At 39.0% G+C, this 19,367-nt stretch overlaps 2 protein-coding genes across 2 annotated transcripts; both read right to left on the bottom strand.

Moving 5' to 3' along the window:
* Positions 1-1,948: 1,948 nt before the first annotated feature.
* On the bottom strand, positions 1,949-7,343 carry alas1 (aminolevulinate, delta-, synthase 1). The gene is made up of 11 exons (XM_026307884.2): positions 7,176-7,343; positions 5,715-5,955; positions 5,433-5,615; positions 5,194-5,340; positions 4,700-4,919; positions 4,006-4,190; positions 3,723-3,902; positions 3,352-3,516; positions 2,560-2,828; positions 2,240-2,402; positions 1,949-2,109 (listed from the first exon to the last, which is right to left on the bottom strand). The coding sequence occupies exons 2-11, from the start codon at positions 5,923-5,925 to the stop codon at positions 1,949-1,951; spliced, it is 1,884 nt and encodes a 627-aa protein (XP_026163669.1). The 5' UTR covers positions 5,926-5,955; positions 7,176-7,343.
* A 1,693-nt stretch (positions 7,344-9,036) lies between these two features.
* Positions 9,037-19,266, bottom strand: LOC113130339 (protein shisa-5-like). The gene is made up of 5 exons (XM_026306871.2): positions 18,952-19,266; positions 17,403-17,571; positions 16,509-16,636; positions 12,294-12,521; positions 9,037-11,132 (listed from the first exon to the last, which is right to left on the bottom strand). The coding sequence occupies exons 1-5, from the start codon at positions 19,019-19,021 to the stop codon at positions 10,948-10,950; spliced, it is 780 nt and encodes a 259-aa protein (XP_026162656.1). The 5' UTR covers positions 19,022-19,266; the 3' UTR covers positions 9,037-10,947.
* Between the last annotated feature and the right edge of the window lie 101 nt (positions 19,267-19,367).

Raw genomic sequence — 19,367 nt, 5'->3', positions numbered from 1 at the left:
AAGTACACGAGTATTTCAAAAACCAACAATCACGAGCAACATTCACACACTCCAAGGCTCAGGTATCACATTTTATTTTAGTGGTACCAAGCTGTGGGAATGTAACAAATGTACATTCTGTTAAATGCTGTGTACGTGTATGGACATGTGTGGTGAATAAATGGGTGAAGAGATAAAAATTGCAGGTGGTGGAACAAGCTGCCTCTGGCTGCTTTGATTGGTTTCATAAGTCTAAAAATGGTGATGATTCCCATGATTCTTCATAGTCTTAGTCTTCATAGGCTTCATAATACTGCTACAGATTTGCTATTATTTATATTTTTCTTTAAACCTAATAACATTGAAATACAATGTTTTATCATTGGATTTTAACCTTCATAAGCCCCTTTTCTACTTCTTAATTTTACCCAAGGTTATTCTTTATATAAACTTTGAAACTTAAGATTTTTGATTTCATCATATGAACTTCAATGAAGAATCAACTCAAAAGTGGAAGCATCCTTGTTTACACAATGCAGTGACAACATATTTTCTTGTAACAACTAGAAATGCTTCTCACTTTCATTTTAGTAGTTCCGTCTTTTTTTTATGAGGCAATTGTAGCTTTTAGAACACCTGAACACTTGGGAAACTTAATGGCCTGTCTGTGTAAAATAGCAATGAGAGACTCATACCCTCACATTCATCCATCAGGTTTATATTAAATTAACTTTGAATAAAGAAGGAGTGATAAAAGAATGATAAAACATGTTGTAAGTCAAAAAAAAAAAAAGTTATTTCAACAATTCTTTGGAAGGGTCAAAGTCTTAATTGAGGCTGGGGGAAAATGGTTTCAAACCATCCAAATCTGACACTTCATATCCCAGTTATGACCATTGTGACCTCTCTTTCTTTTGTGGATCTGGGTCATCTCAAGTCCCACATCAACGTTTATGTCACCTCTATCTCAATTTACAGGACAGTGGGTTAGTAGGTCTTTCTCATGACACACACACTATAAGATTTCACCCGATAAAAATAGCCTGTTGCATTTTATTAACTTCAACTATTCTAATGGTGTGTTCGAGGTAATTGTGTAACTCCACAAACGCCCATCTGTCCTGAATTAATATTGTGCTATGTTTCCGTAGATCTTTGAGAGAATAAATTATGTGAACTGGTATGTAGGCTATTTGCTTGCTCAAACTGGGGGGCACTCACATTCAAACCTAAACTAAGAAACATATTCTTTATAATCCTTAAATGCATGCACAAATTCAATGTCTTAATGGATTCATTGCAGACTTGGTTACAGGTTACAGAACAACACGCTTCAGCTTCTTACAAGTAGGCTAGTGGATCAAAGTAACTGGGTCACTAAGACCACTATCCCCACTACACAAAGACTTAGCCTTTTCATCTGTTGAGCCAGACCAATTCTTATGACCCAATTTTGTAGCCTCATACAACTATTCACTATCCTCTACTGCACTGTATGAAGCACAAAACATAACTTGACCTTCTTTCATTAATGTAGTGTCATCTCAGAGTATCATTAACCCATTTCCGAAAATATAACTACATCAACAAAACAACCTGAACCGATTTTAAAACTTATTTTATCAAAGCTGCCTTTCATGTATTACCAATGGTTGACTGGTGCTGTTGTATATATGAAAGTGCCTTTCCCCTTCTTAATCATGGCTCCTAAGCAAAATGGCACATTCTTTGCTTTCTAAAATAATAACAAAAAGAATACCACACAAAGACTGACTTAGTTTCCGTCTCATATTTTATTTGTACTATATAGAACATCTGGATATAGAGCATTCTGAATATGTGTAGGAGGACTTATCAAAGAGAATTAATACATTCTATGACAGTGACAGAGGAATGGGTATATATATGTGCCGTCTCAATCCTGCAGTGGTGAGGAGTAGTAGTAGTAGGAGTAGTAGTAGTAGTAGTGTTATGCGCAGGCTGAGACAAGGTGGCTGAGGCCGCTGAAGTAAGACTTTTCTCTCTCACTCATCACCTCAAAATGCAGCGGCTGCTGGCAGAACGTACACTCAGCTGATGAGTGGGGCTTGAGCTCCAGACCGACCTCCTTCCATGTTTGCACCAGTCTCTCTGATGAGGGAAAACAAAAGAGTGTATATGAATTAAATGTAAAGCAAATATCATCTCATTAGGCTCAAAGTTTAGTTTCCAACTGAAGCTATGCATCAAAACAGTCACATCTAGTATATTACCAACTTACCAACAAAGTATTTCATCATCTCAGGGGTGTGGTGCGGTGTCGGGGCGATACGCAGGAGCTCTTCTCCCCTGGCAACAGTGGGATAGTTGATGGCCTGCACGTAGATGTTGTGGCGACTCATCATGATGTCACACACTTCTGTGTTTTTCTCCGCATTGGACACCTAATAATAATAACAATAACACCATGATTGTAACAGAGCCATTTGGCAGAGAAACTAAAAACTTCTTAGTATGGCTTTAAATTGTAACGAAGGTGTGTGTACCACTAGAGTGTCAAATTTAACTTCATTAGGCCATAAATTTAGAATTCTAAATTACCCGAACAGGGATGATGTGGCTGGGGCAGTGAACCACGGGCAGCCCCGAGTCCATCAGCATCTGTCTGAGCAGCTTGACATTACGCTGGTGTTTGCGTCTCAGAGCACGGCCCTCTTCCCCTTTAAGAATCTGGATCGACTGTCTGGCTCCAGCCAACAGCATTGGCGGCAGAGAGGTGGTGAAGATGAAACCAGCAGCGTAGGAACGCACTGTGTCCACCAGGGCAGACGTACTTGCAATGTAACCTCCCACACAGCCGAAAGCTTTGCCTTTGAAGAGGACAAGACACATCAGGGGTTATTCTTTAATTTAGGTTGTTGCTACATCTCCAGAAACATTCCCTTTCAAACTAAACTCTTGTTCAGAAACAGCCACTGTAATAAACTCAGTGGTCTATACCAAATCCTCCTACCCTAATCTCAGAAACTAGATTTTCCTGAAATGGCAGCTACAGAGCTGTAGAGCTCTCAGTTAGAAAGAACTGTTCCCTCTGCTTGACAGCAACACAAAGACACAGAGTAATTCAATAAGACCATAACAAGAGCCCTCAGTCTCCTAGCAACAAACAGAGCTGCTCCAGCTTCTTTAAGCTCTCTTGCATATTGGGTGACACAGCTGAGGCCTGATCAACAAATCGGAATACTAGGAATCCTACTATCTGGCAGTAGTTGTTTAAATTTATGAATGAAGATCACAGCAAGATGACAAGGAAAGAACGTTTTCACATGGCATAAAAGTCCAAATCCTTCATCTAATATCAGTTATTTGTTTTAATAGAGATTACATGCTAACCTAGGGTCCCTGAGATGATATCCATCTTGTGCATGACACCATCCCTGTCTCCAATGCCCCCTCCTCTGGAGCCATACAAGCCCACAGCATGAACCTCGTCTACGAAAGTGATGGCACCAAACTCATGGGCCACATCACACATCTCCTCTAGTGGACACACAGCACCTGTGTTACACATAGAAGACAGAAGCACAGACAGGACATGGTCAGAATTCAGAGGCTTCAGGTTGTATCTGTCCAGCTTTCTGTGGACTAAGCTAAATACTTTCAAACATTTATTATAACTCTTAACATTTTTATATATTATCAAATGCACAACCCTGAAATAAGTAAGTTTTATCAATGCTAAAAACAAAAACAAGCAAACTAACCATCCATGGAATGGACAGTCTCAAAGGCCACAATCTTTGGTTTGGTGGGGTCACCCTTCTGTAGCAGTTCTCGGAGATGGGCCACATCATTGTGGCGGAAAATGAACTTCTTAGCTCCGCTGTTCCTGATACCTTGGATCATTGAGGCATGGTTGCCTGCATCAGAGTAGATCTCACAGCCTAAAATAGTTCAGAGGAAAGAGAGCAGAATTACATCAAAGTTACTATTTAACACATCAGTAACAACAAATACACATTCACTCTGTAGAGATGTTTTATATACCAGGCAGCATCTTAGCGAGGGTGAAGAGGGTGGAGTCATTGGCCACAAAGCAGGAAGTGAAGAGCAGTGCAGCGTCCTTCTTGTGGAGGTCAGCCAGTTCTTGCTCCAGTTCCACATGAAATTTACTGGTCCCAGAAATGTTCCTAGTGCCTCCTGCCCCTGACCCGTGCTTTCGTAAAGTATCCCTGGAAAACACACAGAGATTTTTAAAAATTTATTTGATCTAACAGCATGGTTGTATGCCAGATATAGATGATACATTTTTAAGGAGGTGTAAGACTACAGTAAATGGAAAACTTAAGCAATTAAACAAGAGTTGCTGGGTGGTTTGGAAGAAGGTGTTGCTGCTGTACAAGGTACAAGAGACCAGGGCAAGCTCAAACAAGGTGAAAAGAAAAACTGAACACCTTCATTGGGACCCATGAGGTTTAGGTGTGAACTAACTGAAACCCTACACCTTCATAAACAATAAATCAAATCACCAATGGGTGTCAGGTTGTTTTCAATTATTACATGCTGTGACAGATCCTCTCAAGTTTTCCCTGTTCTCTCAGGGGGAGAAAGGGTAAAGAACACTGAGAATGTGGGCAGGCAAGAAATGTAAATCTCCTATTGCATGCAAACGTCTTAAACCAAGACTGAATGAAATGTCCTTATTCAACACACGTACACATGCAACTCATCCAGTACCTACATGATTGACTGCACAACCCGAGGGTGTCGACTCATGCCCAGGTAGTCATTGCTGCACCACACAGACACCTCCCTCTTATCCGCCAGAGAACCCGTGAAGTCGTCTGCCATGGGGAACTCGCTGGCCAGACGATTCACTGTCTTAAACACTCGGTATGTGTGGTCACTCTTCTTCTCTTCTATCTTCTTCTCAAAAAAGTCATCGTAATGGAAGCGGGACACTTTCAGAACAGGAAGACAAAGCTTGCTTAATGTGGCTGCTCAACAACGCTTGCAATGTTAAGAATGAAGCAATTCTAACAATCTGAGTTCAACTTATTCAAAAGCACCAAAGTTTCCCAACAAGTAACTCAAATATGAGAGAAGTTAGTGCAAGTATGATGATAGTATTGGAGAGGGGCAGTATGGCAACTTAATAACCTGGCCATTCCAACAGCTATAACAGGCCATTGTTAATATTTTTCAATATGAATACATCGTAAATGTAAAACTTACAACTTCCTGGCAAGTTGTCTTTAAGCAGGTGGGAGACGCTTTTTGGCCTCTGCTTCAAAAGGGTCTTCATTAGATTAACCTGCTCTCCTCCACTTCCCTTAATGGTGTTGGCCAAGGATGGCTTTTTCACCTGGTCAGGTGTCACTTCTGAAACAAGTCCAGAGAAAGATAAAGCAAAATGGCATCACATTCTGTGTAAATTAATGCACTGAATAAACAAAATATAACCAATTTCTAACCTTTCTGGACAGTGCGGACTTCTTGAACATCCTCTTCAAATTCCATGCCAACCTCGCGGACCACACAGCTATTTTTCTGGCTCATCTCAGCTGCCAGAAAAGGGCATTTGGAGGCCACAGCCTGGCCTGAGGTTATCACAGGGTGACCAGCAGGCAGCATGGGCTCCACATCTTTTTTGGAGGCTGTAAGAAAAAGAGTTTTAGACATGCAATATATCAATACTTACAACATCACATTTACTTCCACATTTCACGTCACACAGTGCAGTCATTCTTTGTCACCTTCACCGGCAGTCATGGTCTCCTCGGTCTTCTGGTACAGGGGGGAAGAGGTGCAGAGAGCACGTGCCATTGATGGCGCCATAGGTTTTGAGGCCAGCTCCATCATGATAGGGCATTGCTGGGCATACACTACCAGAGCTTTCTTGGACTGCTGGAAGAAGGCCTGGGGCACACGTGCCAGGAATGGACAGCGTCGCACAATCACATCCATAGTGGGCAGTGGTAATGATTGTCTGGAGGTCTAAAGGGAATAGATGATGCATAATTAAAATGCCTGCTGAGTATAGTTTAGTAATTTCTTCTTAAAGACACAGTACAATGAAAAGGACTTCTTTTCCTTGTTTACCTTGAATATAGTCAATCCATCCAAACTGATGTAGTTCACACTACATAATAATACATACATTGAATTACATATATTTTTTTCGATATGAGGAAATTCACAGGTAGATAAATTGTTTTAAAGGAATCTAAAAGGAACTGAAAAAATGTTTGTGATGTCTTAAGTCTTAAAAACAACAGGCTTTGAACAAATGTCACATATGTGACCAAAAGTCACAAACCTAAGTTTGCAATCAGATTTAGAAAAGCAGCTCAAAATAAACTGATTTAGAAAAGCAGCTCAAAACAGTGCAGCTCCAACAAAAAAAGTTGTTTTTTTTTACATTGGTAACTGAAAGATTACCTAAAACTATTAGTTTTCAATTTATATGAAATGATTTATCAACTAGTTGTGCAGCTCTTTGAGAATATGAGTTTCTCCATTTTGTGTCAATCATATTTAACTGATTGGATAAGCTGCCCTACTTATTGCATCAGGTGCCTGAGTATTACTTTGTACCAAACCTATAAGAAATCATGTATTATTGCGTACAATCATAAATAGCTTATGTCAATCACCACTGTGCTTATTACAACTTCAAGTAAAGAGCCAGAAACAAAATTTAAAAAAATAATAATAGTAGACGTTATTTTAACTAGTTTAACGCTACTTATCCAGGTTATCTTTACGATCATTTGGATCACATTTCATAATTTTCTTCCAAAGTCATAAAACAACATATGAGTCATTGCGGGGCTGAAACCTGGATCGAATTCAGAAATCTCTATGACATTACTACTGGACAGAAAACACCAACTCCAGCCTCGTTAGTTGTTGCTATTAAAAGCTCGACAATTTCATCCCCACTGAATCACTTGCAAATGCTCCTAAGTCGTTTTAGCAGTGGTTATCTAGACTTTGAGACAGCAAGAGTCACGACTTGTCTGTACTAACTTTAACTAGCAATACAGTAGGAGTTTCCGTGGGAAGCTCCTACTGTAAAAAGCTCAGACTTAGCCCGACCGACCGTGATCTTTACCGGCTGACCTCACCTGATGTTAGCTGGGCTGCTATCATTAGCTAGGAAGCTACAACCAGAAGTGGATATAATACGAAACCGCTAAATTAGAAAACCTCACCTCTTAAAGGCTTCGCACTTAATGACAAAGTCCTCCTTTATCAGTCGCGTGTTAGACAGAGATAAACACAGATAAACTACTCCAAGCTGCCCAAACAAGCCGTTTTCAGAGAAGGTGAGAGAGACAAGGGTCGTTATCCTGCACTGAGGACGAACGAAGAGGACGCGGACGTGCAGCGGCTTATAAGAGCCAACCTCCACGAGCGATAACGAATGACATTCTCGCGAGATCTTAGTTGTTTTACGTCAGAGATGAATTCCAGCGTGTGTTCAGACGCCCTTATCTCTCATTGGTTCCATCTTTTTCTGCAGTGATTGACGAATATAAGACGTTATTGGTACTAGTGTATAAATACTCGCTTACAAGTACAATACCTCTTCCCATGTATAAACTCTTTTCAGTGAATATGTACTAAAAGGGTTATAACAGGCTAGAATCATCAATTACAGTACATACAAGGTGTAAGTGATAATAATACATGTGTCAGCACCAATAGTATACAGTATAAAGTAGCAAAAAATGGAAGCAGTCAAAGAACAAACACTTAAACATGCACTTTAATGCTTGAGTTATTTAGTTAACCTTATATTCCACCAGTTTTTCTGTGCAGCAATGTGTTCAGTGTTATATTCTAACGTATTGCCACACTGATTCATCAATTCTACTTTCAGCTGAGGACTAAAAAAATTAGTTGATGTGGTGGAGTAGATTTTTGTGTGTGTGTGTGTGCTTGTGGCCTCTGGTGTGGAAACAGTCATTGCACCTGAGATTATTCTTGAACACATGGCAGTATCATATGCAGTATAAAGTTTGTACTTTTGAAGTTGGGCTGATGAGAAAACCTAATTTTTCTGTGCCTGTTTATTACCTTATTAGGTACATCAAGCTAAAACTAATGTACATTTATGTATATGAAAAAGGCAAAAACTGTTTTAATATGTTGCATCTGTTTGCAGATCAGCATGTCACACATTTTAAAAGAGTGTCTTCAATTAATTCTTCTGTGGCATCTGAATCTATATGTAATTCTTTCTGTCTATAGTCTTCATCATAAAGTTACCTCCTTTACTTGGACAGACTTGGGGGTTTGCTGCCCTCTAGAGACCTGTTTTAGGCTTCACTGCTGATTGCAAAAGGGGTATCTACAAGACTTCACTCTGTCTTTTATTTAAATCTGCCAGAATTACTTCTGTAACTGAACGTTGGGTTTAGGCTGTTGAATGGGGAACTATTGTAGAATATTTGTCAAACAAATTCAACATAGATTCTTTTTATTACCTTTGATGGGATAGTGTGTTTTTAATATTAAGTTTGCCAAAATCGAATTAGCTTTTGTTTTGAGTGTAGGGTTAATGTTAATCATCAGGTTTATGTCTAAGCATGTGCATATCTTTTCTTCTATGGGAGTCGGTTAAGGTGCTGGGCACCACCGATTAGGTCTGTGCACTACTGTCTCTGCATAAAGTTTTTAAATCTGACTTACAAGCTTTGAAGGAATTAAGTGTTAAATATAGTAACTCAATACTTACATAATACTCTAGTGTTAACCTAAGAAATAATCCATCTAAGAAATAAACCTAAGAAATAATCCATCTATACCCACTTAATTCTAATTAGGGTCACAGGGATCTGCTGGAGCATCCTAAGAAATCATTTGATTGTGAAAGACCCATAAAATGAAATGTTTCAACATTCTATTCTTAATTTAACTTTTAATATGACAGTGCTCTCGGAATAATTACCTTCATTCCTTCAACTAACTTACAATCATTCTGGTAAAACAATCATTCATTTGGTGATTTTAGTCTTTTTCATTTTATCATCCTTTTTTGTAGATGTCAAAACATTTACTTGACAGAAATGCAATTTCAGTTATCCCCTTCTAGTCTGAAAACAACCAAGGTTGGGGAAAACAGAAAATATATTTATTTGAATTCTGCACAACAAGAATGGGTTTTTAACAAAATAAAAGTGATATCCATAAAGTAACATCAATGACAATTATTCTTGGACAAGACACACAGATGGTATAAATCTGCTGGTTTGTTTTTCCCAAAGAATAAAAATGGCCAATAAATGACTATAATGCAAACACACAAATAAAAATACTTCAAAGGCACCTTGAAGAATCAAGAGTGGCCCAAGGACTCAAACCACAGAAAGAACACTTATTTCAACAGATTTCAGACGGAAGGCAAGCCTACAGTGAAATGCACTGACAAACCAACAGGTTGATACAAGACACATTCACAAACACAAGCACTTTCTTCACAAATCACCACAAATAAACTGCAAAACTGTTTATTTGTGACGATATGTCACAACATTATGCTATCCATTAACTGGCATGCAGTCTCCCATACCACACAGGCATGACTTAAACCTGTACCCATGATACTTGCATATGATTACACATCACAACACAAACTGAACATGTTTGGTACTATTTTCTCTCTCAACAGTGTAAGTTGAAATGTCTTGGATTTTCAACAATGTGGCTCAAAAGTTTATTGTCTGATCTATCACATGACCTGTGATTGTATCTATAAGAATCAGCTGGGTCACAGAAAAAAAGGTCACTTATGTCAAACTATTTTCAAGTAATTTCAGTTAGCAGAAAGAAAGGTGATGGCTTTATTACAGGAAAACACACGAGAAAGCAAAGCAGAGAAGACCAAGGAAGGCCTGTTTTGTGTTTTGGTTCAAACGACAGAAACCTCAATAAAAAGAACCTCATGTTTGTTCTATCTAATAAAGGCAATGGCGACGATGCACAGCACAGTTTGGATTGTAACTACATTTGAGAGGCTATACAACGTAATAGCAGCAAATTCTGGATGTTAAGCTGACAGTTAAGCACAAGTAATGCAACATTAATAAAAAAACATGACAGATCAACACTTGATACCCAGCACAATAAATAGAAAAATGGGAAATTAAAGTGTTCTAACTGATATGCACATAATATTAAGAAGGCACAATTGTCTCTTGCATATTGATTTATGTCTTTTTTGTGGACTCAATGTAAATGTGTGTGGAATGAATAAAGAAATGTACCTACTTTGGTTCATTCATTTAAAGCTGCAGATGCACTTCAGCTGTGTAAAACTGTTATATTGCAAAAAAAAGCAATAATAAAAATAACCTGAGAAAGAGAAAACAAATTGATGTAAAACCTCACTTGTCCATGAACACACAAAAAACTTAAAGTGAACTTTATGTACAAGCCTTATTTGGTGCAATTAAGATAATCAATGTTCCCTATTGCTGTTGGCTTATATTACCTTCTGTATAGCGGTAATCTGAAAAACTGGAAAGAGAACAATGAGATAAAGATCCAAACCACCAAATCTTTAAAGTTTGACGAATGCACTTGACTGTCACATTATAAACAAGTAGGACTGTTGCATGTTCAGAAGGCTGAAAAATGTCAAAGCACATCAGCTGCTCTAAAAATCATGGTAGTATCACATTAATTTTGCCAAATGACTGTGATAGAGCCAGTATAATCTCACCACTTGTAGGTTCATGCAATACAAGCCAAGCTGTATCAGTATTTTCCCTGGGCAACTCTTAAAAGGAACAGATACAGATGTTCAACAACTACAAATGTCTCATAACTTTGCAATATTTAACCACCAAAACACATGAACCAACATGCTCAGGAACAACTCTGATCTTGATTCAAATTACACATTTCCAGTGCCGCCCTGCTCTGAAATGTTTGCAGCATGGTGAAAGTGGCATGTTTAGAGAGTAGCAATATGGTCCATTATCCAGTCTTGGGTGGTGGCGCAACATAATCTGGGTTGTATGCAGGCTGGGTAAAGTAGTCTGTGTTGGTGGGCGGAGCGTTGGGCTGCAGGTGGACAGGAGGATGTATAGGGTACGCTGGCTGGCCGGGGGTGAATGCAGCCTGGCTGTTAGGCATCAGGTTGGGAGGGTAGGCAGGACCGGCTGGACACAAAGAAAACAAAACGCTTAGACAGTAACCACACTTCAGTCTACTCTAAAAATGTAACTGTGTGATTTCCTGCTTTCCAAAATCCAGACATGACCCAAACATATACCAGCAGCAATTTCACTTCCGAGTGCAGCAATTTTAAGTGACTAGAACTGCATGTGCACATTATCTTCTTATTTCTTTTAGTTGAAGCTTGTTCTGTGCTTCTAAAAAACTCTATGCAATTATCAGTGCTGTACAATAATTATGTTAATGCTTAGTTTCTGTCCATTCCCCTAGAGATCTGTTTCACCTTGGGAAACTGGAAAATTTTAGGCACACTATGTGTGCACATACAGCGGTTGGACAATGAAACTGAAACGCCTGGTTTTAGACCACAATAATTCATTAGTATGGCCATGGATATTGACCCTGTGGAGCTCCCAACGAACAGTTTTGGTGGAAACAGGAGAGTTGAGGTGCACATTTAATTCTGCAGTGAGTTGGGCAGCTGTGGTTTTATGTTTTTTGGATACAATCCAGGTTAGCACTCGGACATCCCTTTCAGACAGCTTCCTCTTGCGTCCACAGTTACCTCTGTTGGATGTGGTTCGTCCTTCTTGGTGGGATGCTGACATTACCCTGGATACCGTGGCTCTTGATACATCACAGAGACTTGCTGTCTTGGTCACAGATGCGCCAGCAATACGCGCACCAACAATTTGTCCTCTTTTGAACTCACCTATAATTTTGTGTGCATTGCAATATTTTAAGCAAAACTGTGCTATTACTCTGCTAATTAAACCTTCATACTCTGCTCTTACTGGTGGAATGTGCAATCAATGAAGATTGGCCACCAGGCTGGTCAAATTTAGCCATGAAACCCCCAACACTAAATTGGCCAGTGTTTCAGTTTCATTGTCCAACCCCTGTAGCTGACTCTGTGTGCCGTTTACAACATCACACAAGCCAATTTGTACATTTATGAGTAATTTCCTTTGAAAGGTAGGGTAAGAATAGGTCTTCATAGGTGGGGTGCAGCATTTGGAGATGCAAGTTTATGTTTGGTTTCAATCTTTTTATAAATATGTATATTGTAGCTTATTAAAGAAATTTTGTCCCAGTCACACTTGTGTCAGTGATAATAAAAAAACAAAAACTAAGACCACACTCACTGGCTTCCTGATATGTTGGAGGCGGTCCAGGGGTGAATGGTTGGCCCTGGTAGGGTAATGTTGGCATGGGCTGGGTACCATATCCTGGCTGCACTGGCACAGGTTGGTAGGGTGGATAAGGGACTCCTTGATAACCGTGAGGCTGCTCAAGGTTTGCAGTTTGCTGCTGGGGGTATTGCTGAGGAGTGCCGGTGACCACAGTGGTGTGTGTCGTGGTGGTAATCACAGCTGTAAGCAAACACAAGACAGAAACAGATAAGAAATTACAGTTTCAGATGAGGTGGGACAGTACATCTATGGGAGAAACAGTTCAGCAATAATAAAAAAAGTAGTCTTCACAAACAAAATATAAAGCGTAAAAACATTAACTCTACAGGTTTTGCAGCATAAAACTGCCCCAAATAAATGCTAAATATGTCACCTGGTTAAGAAGCACTTATTTTAGGAGCATAACCACCACCTCCAACAAAGAGCTGAACACTTACAGTTTGTTAGGTACCAGCTCAAAACTAATGCAGTCAAATAAAACAACCTAGCCTCATTGATATTAATAAAATAATAGAAACACGTCACTTTAAGACAATTCAAGAGCACCAAAAACTACAGCTTCCAAAAATGATCAATGTATGAAACAACACTTCTCTAAAGCCGTTAGAAAAGGCTGTAAATTACAACATTAAAATACAAGATAAGTTAAGTCAGACCACAACTTCTGCATTTATCCAACTTTAAACCCTCACTTCTGCAATTCTCTCACTCTATAATCCTGACAGTGGTAATAATAAAATAGAACTGAGAAAAAAAAAAGTCAACAAGTTCTCAAATTGATCATGTCAAATGTTCTGATGTCACAAAAATTCCTGCATGTCAGTTTTTCACTTTAAATTCTCCAAAATCAATGTTTTTGTACCCAGAACATTTTAAAGGGGACAGTAAGGGACACTGCTCTTTTTAAATCAAGATAAGTTGTTATAAAGTCTCACTGTGACTGATGCATACAGTGACTGTCATTTTAGCCAATTTTGTTTACATTTTGGCAAACATTACAAGTATGCAGAACTAGCTTTTAGCACTTCCTATTTGGAAGTCTACCTCTGGTTTTACCAGCAACTCTCACTGGACTACTCTAATACTAAAAACTTAACATGAAGATTCACAGACAGAATCTGGAATGTCTTTTTATAGATTCGATTTGAGAGTGGATTTAAAAATGTTTTAGTGATGGACATGCGAAATAAGATCATTACTGGAAAGCTTAATTTATTTAATGTTTATGTGTTCAGATTTTATGACTCAAAAGGAGTAGTACACGCATTCATTTCGCAATAGGTTGGTCTCCGAGGGATACACACCACACAGTTTGAAAATCTCTGAGCCAGTAGCTTGGCCTCGGGTCTCTACCATGACCCACTCGGAGTGGGTCAGTACTGCATTAGCTTTCTTCTTTTTTTTTTTTTAAATACTGTCACTGTTACACAAAACATATTACTTGAATTATAAGTACAAAAGCAACCTAGAGATCTTACAGGGACCCTTAATGTTTTGACTTCAACTGTAAACCTGTCACTGTTTAAATTAAGTTAAATACAAAGGCAGCATTGTTTTACTAGAAAAAAACCCCCTGAGGGAACATTTGGTGCGTCGTTTCACCACCAAACTGTTTGATTTTGGAGACACTCTTTGTATTACTACAGAGCCCAGATTAGGCAACCCTCTTAACCCTCATGGATGCAAAACCCTCTTCTATTTTATTTAGAGTGGGAGTCATCATGACCACTTCCTGTAAATGACATGGGATGGTCTGTTGTGGTTGTTGTGGAAACAATGAGTCAGTAAAGGTGGACTTCTCACATTCTTGGATGTGATCCCGACATGCAACATCTTGAGTTGGCGAATCCACATTCTTGCTTGTATTTCAGACCTGCTCTCTGTAAGAGTTTAGTCACTGCATGTCGAAAGCTGAAGTCAAGAAACCAAACTGACAGGAAGCACAGGAGTGTGTGGCACAGTGCATATGCTTAAGTGCCAACACAAATACACATAAAACACAGGCATGTTTTTCCACTGCGGGAACATTTCAAGGAGTTCGCATAGAGAAGGGGATCAAAGGCAGGTCATAAGAAGAAGAAAATGACTTGTAACCCGAAAGTTGCGGGTTCGGGTCTCAGGACTGGCAGGAATTGTCGGTGGGGCAGCAGCTTCAATACCACGACTGAGGTGAGACCCCTGAGCAAGGCACCGAATGGCTGCCCATTGCTCCGAGTGTGTGGTCACTGCTGTGTGTGTGCACTTTGGGTGGGTAATGCAATTTCCCCATTGTGGGACTAATAAGGGTAAATAACTTAACATAAAGATTTGAGATTTAACAGAATTTGTGGCATTCACTAATTTTCATGTATTTACTTTTCTCTTGAATGTAATTTATAGGTAGTCCAGACATGTGGTACAAGTATATTTTCACAGGGAGAGAAAACACATTTGACATGAAGTGCCTTAATATGAATAAATTTGAAGTTTATATATGACACTAAAATTAACTAAAATAAAATCTAAAATATATAACTAGGACATGCAGGACAGAGAAACATGGAGTTAGACAATGCTATATGGAGAATTTAAAGGACATTATTTAATGATAAACATGGAGTGATTAACAACAAGTTGGTCTATTCTGGTGAATCTGTCTTGGAACAGTCCTAATATTGAGCTCTGATTCATGGCACCAAAGAATAAACAGGCTCTCACTTGTAAAAAAAAAAAACAAAAAGAAAATTGATGTAAAATTAGTTAAGGATATGACCTTTCTGGTGATGGAGCTGCAGTTGATTTAAGTCTGGCATAAACCCCAAAACACCAATTGCCTTAGATGACTCTACAGTATCATCAACATGCAGAACACACTACTCACCACAGAAACCAAGTTAAACTCTGCACAGCCTCTCAAGATATATAAACACAAATGTCAAATGAAGACCTTCACAGTTTTGGACCTGACTGAATAAAGCACCTCTTTGTTAAAATTGCCAGGGTCACATAGCCTTTGCTTGTCATTGTAATTTTGGTAAGATCACACCAGTTTGTATTCTGTGTCCCAAGGTCTGTGTCATTAGCAAGACCAATTCTGTGCAATAATAAAAGTTGTGGTGGGTGAACCTACAGTCCTCCAGTGATACCCTTGATGTTGTCTAGACAGACATATACTCCAACACACTAGAAACCGAGAGTCTGACTGTTTTAAACAAATAAAAGAAATAATACACACTGACTGCCTATGTAGGTTGAGATGCTATTATCAGGTTGCCTGAATATGCTGGCTGTGTGCAGGAAACCTGCACGTGTGCAGCAAAATGCTGCAGAAGCAGCAGAACATGTCTCCAGGCTGTTAGTTAAAAGATTTTTCAACTAGCTGAACACATCATCATTTGTTTGGACATCTGGTATGTGCCGTGCAAAAAGTCAACTTTTATGTAATTCTAATATTTTTTTCAAAAGGATTCAACAGCTTATCTTTGGTTTGGGACAAATGTAAGGAAAAGGAATGAGCAGGGTTTAGTTTAGGTACATAAGCCACGTAAGAGCCACGTGAGTGGGCGGAGCAGGCACAAATAAGTTAGTGTCATGCAAACAGATAGTTCCCTGTTTACATGACAGTATGAGTTCCACAATTATAGTGATATCAAGAACCTGACAGTGGGATTCAGTGGATATTTAATCTTGGCAATAATTTTACAAAACAGAAAGTAAAATGAAGCATACATGAAAAATGATGACTTGATGCCTGTATGCTTAAACATCCTTTTCAGTATTAGACATGTTTGTGTCAACAGGCTCCACTAGTTTTTGTCTGACTAGGTGTCTCTGGATCACATTACTACCTACCAGGTAGAAATTTGTTGCTTTCTATTTATGAGCCTGTTTATATTAAACAACTTCTTAACCGATTCTATGTGTGAACTTGCTGTCCAGATCCAGGATGTGAACTTATCAGAATTTGGCTTGTAAGCTCGTAAACAATTCAACCAGAGACAGTAAAAGGACAGAAAGAGCATCAATTGCAAGGCAAAATCATTAGCACCTCACAAGTTATCAGCACCTCATGGATGCAAAAATGTGTGCATCCACATTATGGGGCCTATCTCTGACAGTCAAATTCCAAAAACCAGCTGCCAGTTTTGAAACAGAGACAGTATTAAATATTGGTGGAGGGATACTTACGTTGTGGCTTGCGGCACATTTTGTACAGGCAGCAGCAGGGACAGACACAGCAGCAGATGAAGATAAGCAAAAGGACGACACCAACACCAAGGATTATGGGTAATTTTAAATTATAAGCACCATCATAACTGAAAAATAAACAAAGAAAACATTATGCAAAACAATGTATATGTTGCTATTGCTTTACTATCACAGAACAGCAGACAAAAAAGCCAAATGGTGTCAAGCCAGTGATTCTGCAGGATTCCTCAAGCTAAATTTTAAGACCCTTTTAATGCCTGACTGAAAGAAATTTAATCGTTTCACAATGACACCAAAGTTTTAAAGTATGATAGTAACAAGGATGATAGGCCCAAGAGGTATTTACTATTTGCTTACTATTAAATTTACAATCACATTAACGTACTTATTACTAATTTACTTACTTATCACTTATTTGTGTTTTTTTTTTGGTACTTCAAAATCCATAATAATATCCATAACAATAATAATAATAATAAATAGTCTGTGTGCACAATGTTGTACCAATCCCATTCTTATTTATAGAAATGTAATTTCTCCCAAAAGCTTGACATTTCAGACTTTGTCCAAATATCATGTAAGCTACATCTGTATTTAACCTATCTGTTATTGGTAATGTAAACGATACCTTTAGGTGCAAGATGTAGCTGTTTCACACATTAGCCTGATGTAGTGGTTGAGCACAGGAAGAAACAAGTTCCTGTTTCTTGATGTAAATCAGTTCATATATACAGACTACAAACTTAACTATGGTAAAGTCTGGAAAGGAACCCACTTCTGTTTGTCTCTCTCTCAACATTCACACTCACACATTGTGAACTGTGGTTTGCAGACAGTTTACTATCTATTACAGAATAAAAGAGAACAAATTACCAGTCAGATTGTTTGTCTTCAGAAAGACGAAGGAAACTTTGGCTACAGCAGTATCTGTTAATGCAGGTACCACAGCAAAATCTCAGAGTTTCAGAAATTGTTGGATAGCAGTACTGGGGTGGTTGGTAATTGTTGGATAGATCTCTGTAGGCCTTACAGTCATTGTCCCCTGTTGTAACAGAGTACAGGCAAAACACAGGAGAGGAGAGAAGGGAGGGTTAGCTACTACCAAAGACAAAGCTATAATGGTGATTTAACAGTCAGACATAGGTCAAATAGGAGTAAAACATGATAGGAAATTATTGAAACACACACAGGCCTCAATCCACTTAAAAATTAGTATATCAGCTCTATTCTTAAGTTCGAGAAAAATCCAATAAAGCTCAATCAATTTGTTGATGGACATAAAACTATTTTTAAACGCTACTAAGTGTTTTAATAACTCCTTTAGCAACAAATGCCAAATATTCTTTACTTCCACATTGTCCTGTGTGAGAATCTGCTGCTTTTCTTCCTTATCAGGTTAATAACCTGAATATTTTTCGGTCTGGACTGTCTATAACAGAGAAAACTATTTCAAAATGGTGCCTTGGACTCTAGAACATTATAATGGCCAATTTTCACTATTTTCAGACACAGTTTCTGAAAGTAGGAACTGTTACAACACATCCACGTTACAGGATTACAACGTCTTAATCCTACTGTTGAGAGTTAACTCTTAAATTACACACATATACTATTTTGTACAACCTTATTTCCACTCAGTGCCAGGAGCACCTGGTGAAAGTGAAAAATATCACCTTCATGAAGATTATGATCAGTTCCGACTAAACTGTTTAGGAGGTGTTATTTGAACTTCGTGGTTCATCTGGAGGTTGAGGTTAATTTTGTAGGAGAGTCCCTTGTAATATTATGTCCAACCCATTAAATAAATATGGACAGAGTGACAAGTCCACAGTCTACAGCTGACAAACAACATTATTCCATGGATACTTAGTTAGACTGCAGCTCGTTAAAGCTAGTTGTGCCTAAAAAACAGGCAAACCCCGCAGGGCAGTGAGGGTAGAGTACATAGTGAGTTAATATGTAGACTAATATAAAACATTTCGGGAGTTCAAATGTTTAACTCCGAGGGCACAGACATGTAAAAGGTCCCTGACTCCTGCTATAGCGAGAGACGACCCGGACATTCCTTGGTCGTTTTTGCGTCAATTCTCGGGTCGTTTTGACGTTAACGTTTAAACAGTGTGTATCTCTTTGTCCACTGATGCTGACCGTACCCTGCCCTAATCATCTTTATCTCCCACGGGCTATGAGAGACAGACTAATGTGGAAACGATGTGTGGCTCTCGGTGGCAAAGCTAACGTTTAACTAACGTCACAGACATCGCCCCGAATGTGGTGTGCCGGAGCCCGGGTTGTGGCCGCTAACGTTAACCCACCGTCGTCGACTCCCGTTATGTCGACGTGAGCTAACGTTAAAACACGCTGTTAATCAACCATCGACGACACGAATGAGCATTTTAGAGCTTAAAAAAAACACACTCACCAGATACACTCGTAAAGAGGAGTGTACACAAAGCCAGCACGACAATAACACTGAGAAGCCCTGACGCCATGACTACTTCAAGATTGCCGGATTCAGTCTGAAAAGTGGGAATCTCCCCCAACAGCTGGAAGAGGTCTGACCCGAGCTGCTTGCAAAGATCGTCTATGCATAGCGCGTCTTCACACGGCCGAGGTTCCGCCCCGAAGGCTGGTTTACATTATAGCGGTGGATTTAGACAAGTCGAACATAAATCCGTTTTTTTGGAGTTAACAAACTGTATATTATTAATAGCTACATGGTTTTTGTGGTCTTTTTGCGTCACTTTGGAGTCGTGTTGCGTCTCTATGATTGCTTCATTTTATGATTGCTTTGCATCTCGTTGCTATGAAATTTGCATCTCTTGTTTGCATTGTTCT

Source organism: Mastacembelus armatus, chromosome 5 (assembly GCF_900324485.2).
Source record: "Mastacembelus armatus chromosome 5, fMasArm1.2, whole genome shotgun sequence".
In the NCBI taxonomy this organism is placed as follows: Eukaryota; Metazoa; Chordata; class Actinopteri; order Synbranchiformes; family Mastacembelidae; genus Mastacembelus; species Mastacembelus armatus.
The sequence above is the reverse complement of the archived record's forward strand: the minus strand, read 5'-3'. Positions and strand labels throughout refer to the sequence as shown.